This window comes from Mesoplodon bidens (genome assembly GCF_964165515.1).
Source record: "Mesoplodon bidens genome assembly, contig: HAP1_SCAFFOLD_454, whole genome shotgun sequence".
NCBI classification, from domain to species: Eukaryota; Metazoa; Chordata; class Mammalia; order Artiodactyla; family Ziphiidae; genus Mesoplodon; species Mesoplodon bidens.
The window spans coordinates 8708-17864 of record NW_027671390.1 but is presented as its reverse complement, the minus strand read 5'-3'; the positions used below and the strand labels follow the sequence as shown (position 1 = coordinate 17864).

The window sequence follows — 9157 nt, the reverse complement described above, 5'->3', positions numbered from 1 at the left end:
ATTGAAGGGAGTATACATTCACCTCTCAAATAATGAAAAGACATGAAATGTTTGGTTAATTGTAGTAAAGAAGATACTGAAGATCTCAAAGTATTGCATATGGATAACAAGTAATATGACTTAACAGAAACGTCACATTTCTTTGTGAACTTTCCAGTACATGCAGTGTTTTGATGTTCATGTTGTTCGATGCTCAGGCTTGTTTGCATTTACAAAAGAATCTTTATACTTAATTCTTCATGGAATATTGAGAGCACAACTTATTTTCAGGGTTAGCCAAAAAAGATAGACTTTATATTGCTATCAAAAACTTATCCACAGGCTATAACTACTTTCAAAAAGAATTTGTTATTCAGATAAGGGTTTTTTTTTTTGGAATTAGGCCAAAATAAACAAATGTTTTAAAAACTACCAAGGAAATACAGAGAAAATTCTTAAGATGGAAATATTTATGCTCACAACCACAGTGATGCTGTGTATTTAAACTGATATACTGTAATGTAAAAAACGTATCAGGTTGAGCTCAGAAGATTCAGGTACAAATCTTCTCCATTTCTGATTTGTCAGGGCAGACAGAGAGGAATATGATTTGGAAGAGCAATATAATACTCAGCAATCGCTTTGAGAGAAAAATAAGTGGCTCTATAGTTTCAAAGTCAGAGTGTTAAATTGGGTTTATGATATAAGCAGCATACACTGGTAGAATGAGATAGGGTGATGTGAAGTAAAGTTAGAGCGATACGATATTGGTGGTTGTTCAAACAGGAAGGATACCGTCTTCTAGCAGCTTCAGTAGCAGGAATTAGGGATTCCATTTTTGGGGAAAATGGTAGAATATAATGTTATAGTGGGCCTAGAACCAAGACATTAAGCCATTTACTTGTCTAGGACTCATTCTAATCATTTTCTAGGTACAGGATGGATCCTAGATGAGAAGTTGTATTTGTTGTCTGTTGCTGCATAAGAAATTAGTACAAATGTAATGGCTTAAAACAGCATCCCTTTATTAGCTCACAGTTCTATAGGTGGGGATACTGGCATGGAGTGACTAGGTTCTGTGTTCGAGGTCTTAAAGGTCTGAAATCAGCATTTTTAAACCCTTGTCAGATAATTCTAACATCTAATTCATCTCTGTTGGCATCATCTGTCCCATCTTATTCAAGCTGTCATGTATCTGGTTCTTGGTATAAGTAGTGATATTTTATTGTCTTTTGGACATTTTGGCTATTATGTTAGGATACTTTGGTCCCTATTTAAAGTGTTTTGTTTTTTTTAATTTTTAGCAGGCATTCACTCTTTATAGGTTTGGCACACATTTCCTGTACTTTTATGGACGGTGGTTCCATGATAACCTAATTTTCTGACCCTTTGTGGTACTCTTTTGGTCTGTTTCTCTTGTGCAGGTGGGGTTACCTCTGGTCCCTTCTCATGCTGCTTATGGGGTCTGAAGTAGCTTCCCCAGGATACGGCACTTGGTGCTTCTGGTGAGGGAAGGGCATCTCTGGAACACGTGATGAAGAGTCCTTCCTGGGCCAGGCACTTGTGACAGGGTCTCCCTGGACTGTAAGGAGTGGAGGGTGCTTACCAGGTTGAGAGCTTTCTGTGGAGGGATCTCCGTTGCCGGTACCAGCAAGTTGCCTGATGTTTCTGGGGAGGGGAGAGGAGTCTCAGGCCCATCTGAGGAGAGCATTGTCCAGGCGGGAGCTTTTTGTGGTAGGAGCACTTTTGCTGGGACCCTTAGCCACTGACGTGTCTGGGTGGTGAAGGGGGATCTCAGGCCCAGTGGGGAAGGAAAGCACTTTCCCTGGTCACTTAGTGTCATCAGGGCTTCCAATTGTTCGTCGTTGCAGGTTCTGCAAGGCTCGCCTGGTGTTTGGGGGATTCCCATTTGATGTGATGGAGGAAGAGCCTCTTTGAGCCACTTCCTGTTACTAAGTTGGGAGTTAGGAAATGCTGGGCCTGGATCACATTTTTTTGTTGGTAGAGGGTCATAAGGTGCCCTGCCATGAGGCTGTTCATCCATTCTGAGGGTCCCTAGGCAATTCACCTTCTCTAGACCTTTCAGAGATCTCCTTTGGTTGTCTCATATTATTTCCAGGATATATAGTTGTGCGTATAAAGGGGGAGTAGGGAGAGGGAAGTATAAACCATCTTATCTGGATTAGAAGTCCTCTCTGTGCCTTTTAAGTGCCCCCTTGTTTAGGTCAGGCTCACTCTGGATAATCTCCCAATCAACTGTGCTATATATCATAATCTAATAATGGGAATGATATTCCATCACATTCACAGGTCTCATACTCAAGGGGAGGGGCTCCTACAAAGATCATTGGGCATCATCTTAGAATTCTGTCGACCACAGAAGGTGCATGTGAATGTACTGAAGCATTAATTAAGCAATTATCATCCTTTGGAAGGTTTTAATCTGTTAGGATAGTATGAAAGCCAAGTACTGTTATAATTATTCTACTCATTTTAAGTGAAGTATATCTGATATCAAAAATACTTCCTAAAAATCAGACTATTCAAACAACTTTCAGAAGTTAATGTAAATTTCAGAGGTTTGAGCCAAGCCTTCATTTCTGGCCATGCAGATATCTTCTGTGTGAAAAATATGCTACCTCAAAGATGTTTTCAAAAACTTCACCACCACTCCCCATTTTTACGTTGTAGTTATGTGCAAATACTGTGGCTGCCAGCAATTCACAGAGAAAAGAAAGGTCAGTGATGTTGCTGACTTTAACTTTTTAGAGAAGGTGTATACTTAACACTGCCTACATTTGTATAGGTTGCACATTGCACAAAATTTCTGATTATTGCTTTAGGTTATAATACAATGTACTCTCACCTATACCAGGATTGAAAAATTTAAGCAAAATTTTCTGGACTGGCCAATACAACCCCCCAAAAACAGCCTTCAGGCTGAATTAGGAGAAAAATCCTTCACTATATTTAGGTTGGAAGGAAGCATGACCTAAATTTTGATTTCAAATACTCGGGGTTTTGGGTGATGGTTTTACTGGGGACAGTTAGAATTGAACTATGTAGACATGTTTCTTGAAGCCAAGTTTTACCTTTAAGGCTTTCATATTGCAGCTTGTGAGGCTCCAAGCAGCAATTGGCTACTTTGGGTCATTCACACAAGGATTCAGAGTCATATATAAACCATAAAACCCTTTATAAGACATCAGAATCTGTTTTAAAAACTAATTATATGAACTAAACATATATAGAAAGAAATTGAAGCTTGAATATATTGAAGCAGCAAAAATTAAAGACATACCTATAACTGCCCTTTATCCTTAGTTGTTTACAATCACAGCAAATCAAAGTGTGACATGTTTAAGAGAAAGGTAATTAAGTTCTAAGGCTTTGTCATCTTATCACTTTTAAAAATACAAGATCTGAGTAAATGAAAGGAAAATAGAGAGGGTTGTTAAAGAGCTGAGTCATAGAGTGGAATAGAGAACAAGCGGAAGCGGAAGAGGCAAGAAAGCGTACACAGGCTGGGTTTGAAGAGAGTTGGGAATGCTGGTTGTGGTAGATGGTCTCTGATTTGCTTACCGGATCTACTCGCCATCCTTCTTAACCCTGCTTCGTGATTCCAGGAGGCTGATCTTTATCAGCTTCATGGACCAGTCTCTCTGTGTCTTCAGGTTGGGTTGGGTTAATATGACCTACTGATAAGTGATTAGAAGTCAGGAGGAAAGAAGGCAAGGGTATTTATTTCCATGATCTGCCCCCTTCCAAACTTTAGGTTGGCAGTGGATGCCATTTTCTAAGGTTACATCTCTTGTTGGGTGGGCTTCTCCTATAACTCGAAGACATTCTGGGTTGCAGGAACTGCTATCTCTCTATGCCCCTTCAAACCTCGTGGTTATAATACTGGTTTCTCACAGCTGCTAGCCTCAGGGCACTTCATCATCTCTTGGTTTCCCTTCATTCCTTACACACTTTAGTCTCTTCATTAAATGCTATTCCATCACTCTTTTAAAGTGTGCCATCAGTTTTTAGCTAGAACTGACTGATACATTGGTAGTGGGGAATAGGCGAAACGTTAAGGTAGTGTTAGGGAGGTGGGATAAACTGCTGTGGAGAGAGATAGGAAGAGAAGGGTTTCAAAGCTTTTTATGGCATTCTAGGAATGTAACATGACTTCTTTATGTGAATGACTCTAATGTAGTCTTAAATGGCTTCTTAATTATTGATCTTTGGTTGGGTTTCTGTTTCTCTGCATGCACAACCAGGATTGAACAGGGCTAAGAGATGTCTGGGATTTACATGACGAGATAATACTACTAGGATCTATCTAGATTCATTATATCATATTAAGACATTTCTCCCATGGAATCAGGAACATCCCAACCCAGTGCACATGCTAAGTTTCTATTGAAATTCAGTGAACTGCTATGGTGTGAAATTAATTTTTATTGTCAGTCCCCTGCGTCGGCAGGCCGACTCTCAAGCCCTGCGCCACCAGGGAAGCCCTATAACACTTTATATAGCTGAGAATTCATCGATCAGGATTTTCACTCTCATTGGAATCCACTACTTGCCTACGACAAATCGGACACGTAGAGTTCTCAGACAGCCAGCGATCAATGCAGTGAATGTGATATTCATGGGAGCAAGGTAGTATGCGAAGCTTGCTGTTTTCTGTGTACTCGGTAAGGCAAATGCTACAGGCTTTTAGTGCATCATTTTCACCAAAAGATCTTACAGCCAAGCTGTCAATCTGTGCTTTGGTGAGTCCTGTAGTTTGCAGATCATGGGAGGACCCAGAGTCACTTTCATCATATATTATTAGGCTAATTTGTCTACCCACTTGCCTGGTCTCTGATGATAAGTCTGCTGCTAAGTTTGTTTCTTCACTGCCTTCAAACATCAGTGATCTAATTCCTGAATTTTCATCACTTGAGCTGGAACCAGAAATAGGACTAGAACTGGAACTAGACGTACAATTGGGGCTTGAATGACAACTCAGTGTGGAACTTGAATGGGTATCATAGCTAGCATTTGAATCAGAACCAAATGTACCACTACTACTACCATTAGGTGACTCTAGCCATTCCATGTTTGGACTTGGAGGTGAGACACTATGCTCTAAATTACTGTCACTGTCCATAAGGTTATTTGAGTTACTAAATTCTGTCATTGTCTGCCTTAACGTGCTCTGAATTGGAACAGATGTTGTATCATTTAAGCTAGTATTGAACATTCTGCAAACGGGATTTCTAATGGTATTGACATAAGCTCTCACACCTGCCCGCTCAGAATGTGAATACATATGCCTCAGTCCTCGTTCACTTTCAGAAGTGACAGTGTTGTTTGGTGTCTCAGATGTTAACTGAGTTCTACTAGCTCTGCTGTCTCTCTGAGAATATGCTCCAGAATGAACTTGTCCTACTTCAAGATTGAAGGGTATGGTTGGATATATTTCCCTCATTCCCCAAGATTCACCACTGCTGGTTGTATCTGGAGAATTTTCTCCATGAACGGCATTCCTTGTTCTAGAAGTTTCAATAAGACCGCTATTTTGCAACTCAAATCCAGTCATTTGCTGTGTCAATATTTCTTGGTGCTCAGTTCTAGAAAATCTCACATTCTCACTTAGCAGAGGCTGCTCAAAATTCTGAGAGGGTATACTATGATTAAGTCTTTGTACAATTTCCCTAAGTGAACGTGGAGGCGACCAACTTTCAATTCTTGCTCTGGTTCTCCGATACTCTGGGCTCCTACTTCTTGCTCGTCTCTGACTTGTGGTAGGTGGGAATTCCATTAATGTTTCAGTTGTATCTTGTTCAGACATAGATGGTCTTGTAAATATTGATTCAGATTGTGGACTTTCCACTTGCCTTTGGCTGTCTTCCATATTTTCTCTTCTGGGAAGTCTTGCAGACGCTACATATTCATTCTCTGGATTTGGACTCCCATTATCAAGGTTAGCATTTATTTCTAAACTGAATATGAACTGATCACTTTTAGGATTAATTTGGCTCTCTTCTCTCCAAGATTGGTTTTCTCTTTGTCCACTTGTCATATTTTCAGTTTGTCCAGAACAGTTAAGCCAGTCTATTAGAGAGTCACCACTAGACACGTCATCTGAAGAGTCTCCTCTGTCTGTTAACAAAAAAAAAAAATGGGGAGGGTGCATAAAAGAACTACCAAAATTAGAACCATCATAAAATAGCACTCTGAAACTTTGTTTCAAAAACAAACAAAAAATGAGAACTTAAATACTCAGGTGTTTTCAACTGATTTCACATTTATAGAGTTAATATTTTATAAACTGCACTGTGTAGATTTATAAGTAAAGGTAGAAAAGTTTCGATTCCATCCAAAGAGACTGAGCTAATCCTAGATAAACTTAGAGAATTTTTTAAAAAGGGAATCCGGAGGAAGTCTATGTTTCAGTATTTCATCATATACACAGCCCTGTGTACCACTGTCAGAGGAATGTCAAGAGACTTTTTTTTCAGTCCACTGTCAAAACACTAATGCAATTAAACAAGGTAAACACCAGTTAAGGTACAATGCTAGTAGTTTAGTTCAATTTACATTATTGTCTAATTTTCATTAGTCTCCAACATGACTACTTCTAGGCTCTTCACTTATGTGCTTTTTTTTTTTTTTTTTTTTTTTTTTTTTTTTTGCCGTACGCGGGCCTCTCACTGTTGTGGCCTCTCCCGTTGTGGAGCACAGGCTCCGGAAGCACAGGCTCAGCGGCCATGGCTGACGGGCCCAGCCGCTCCGCGGCATATGGGATCCTCCCGGATCGGGGCACGAACCGGCGTCCGCTGCATCGGCAGGCGGACTCTCAACCACTGCGCCACCAGGGAAGCCCCACTTATGTGCTTTTGATAATAGATAAGCTGTTTTAAAATATAAGGTTATTGCCCAAACATAAACAAGTTTTATAGGTTTAAAAGTGTTTGCATTTTGAATACTTCTTAATGTTACCAAGATTTTTAATTGACATTAAATTGAAGGTCAGATCAAATGAATAGACTGAACCTACCATGGTACCTATAAGACCATATTCAAGAGCCAAAGTATTATAGTATCCTCTTCATTAGACAGCAAAATCCTCTACTTCACACTGGAAGGGAAGGCACCAGACCTGAGGTCCGAGCAGGGTTTCTCAGCCTTAGCACTACTGACATTTTGGTGCTGGACAATTCTTTGTTTTGGGGAGCTATCCTGTGCACTGTGGGATATTTGGCAGCACCCCTGGCCTCTGCCCACTAGATGCTAGTAACACCCATGCCTCCCCTGTGACAACCAAAAATATCTCTAGCCATTGTCAAATGTCCCCAGGTGTTGAAGAGAGCACAATTGTCCCCAGTGGAGAATATTTCTGTTTGCTTTTTTTACATGTCTATGTAGAAAAAATAATTCAGGAAGTAGGAGGGACTTTCAGTTGAGGTAGAAAACCAAGAAAAATACAAATAGGCTACTTTGCACTGTTCCCCAATTAAAACAACCCAAATGTGAATCAGGAAAACAAACAAACAGACCTTGACATGCTCACCCAAAATCAAGTAAATGCCAGTTCTTTTTATGAGAAGTTACTTACCAAATGAATGTAAGTCACTTCTGTATAATTTACTATTTCCTATTATGAAGTTACTATTTCCTATTATGAAGTTCCTTATTCATCCCATCCTATTCCCTCCAAAAGCAGAATATACCTGTATTTTCATCTGAGTCTTGTGGTGCGTTTTCTTTAATTAGCTGAAGTCTTCTCAGCAACTCTTCTTCCGTACTTTCACCTGGAATGCCTAGAAGATTGTTGTCTCTCATAAGTTCGTAATCTTCTTCACTCAGATTATTTACGAACCTGGAGAAATCTTCTTCCCGAACCAATCGGTCCGTTTGACTTATGTGTTGGGCCGAAACTCCATCTCCTTCATCGTTGGAATCCGAGTTTTCCATCTTAATAAACAAGTGGAAAATTATCTGAAATTCACGACGTGCTGTTGAAATTCACCAATGGTCGTTTCGTTTTCTTCGCTTTCTACTTCCTGCCAGAGTGTCCGGTTCCGACTCAGTCGGATGACCCTCCGCACAGATTCCTCCCTTCTCCCTTCCCGACTCAGTTCTGTGGCCCCTGGTGACGCAACAGTTGGGAGCCGCCTCGAGCCCAGAACTTGCTAGACGTTGCCTAGGCACCCATTATCTTCCCCGCTGTTACCGAGTAGGGACTGGATTCAGGTTAGGTTTCATTTCATTCAAAACCAGCCAATGTTACTGAGGGTTTGTAGTGTACCAAGCACCGTGCTTCACCTCGTTTCACCCACATGAGCCTATTCTCAGGTTTTCAGGCTCTGATATGCTCTATTTATTCGTTACATTCCATAGGACTGCCTTCTTCAAAATGCCATGCCAAAGTCAGCCTAGTTCAATGCAGCAATTCTCATTTTCAGGTGCCCAGGGACCTCCGCCTTTTCTCCTCATGAATTTCTCAAATCCTAGACTCTCACTAAGAAAGCCCACAATTTTGGATAATTTACCAGGGCCCTGGCTGAGTCTCTTTAGTGTGTCCTCTCCCTTTTAACTGTTAATGGCTTCATCTTGCATTATATGGTCCTTCAGTCTTGTTTCAAACAAACAAGATACACCAAAACTTTGGCAGGCTTTTCTGCTCAGCCAGGGAATTCCTTCTCCACAAAAGCATCACGTTCATTTTTGTCCTCCTTTCTCATAAATATTATAAATAGTACTTAAGCAAAACTAGCCAGAACATCACAGGAACTTTTAGGACAGATACATAATAGTTACTTTGTCTGCCACAGTGAGTACTGACTTTGCTGATTTTGTCGCATGTATCACCTGAAAGGCTTGGTGAAAATAAAATAACGCTCATTTGCAATGCTATCTGGAGGAGACCTCTAATTCACTCTCAGTACACAGCTTAGAAGTTTAAGGAGCTGTGTAAATTCACGGTTGTTGTTTTGTTCACGGTCCACAGCAGTCTTTCTTGTTTGTTCTCAAGGAGATGGAAGGATGGTAACTTTACTGGTGTGACAGTGAAGAATCTAAGTCTATGTCCTGCTTTTGACATTTGTTCCATGCCTCGTTTAACTTAAGCTAGAAAAATCAATCTTTCCCCTCTGAATCAAATCTCAGCAAGTCTTTGGATGAGAACAGAATCCCCTAG

The 9157-nt window shown here is 40.4% G+C and overlaps 1 protein-coding gene across 1 annotated transcript; it reads right to left on the bottom strand.

Moving 5' to 3' along the window:
• Positions 1–4231: 4231 nt before the first annotated feature.
• On the bottom strand, positions 4232–6297 carry LOC308611473 (E3 ubiquitin-protein ligase RLIM-like). The gene has a single exon (XM_081260230.1). It carries the CDS (start codon positions 6149–6151, stop codon positions 4511–4513), a length of 1641 nt encoding a protein of 546 aa, XP_081116356.1. The 5' UTR covers positions 6152–6297; the 3' UTR covers positions 4232–4510.
• Positions 6298–9157: the final 2860 nt, after the last annotated feature.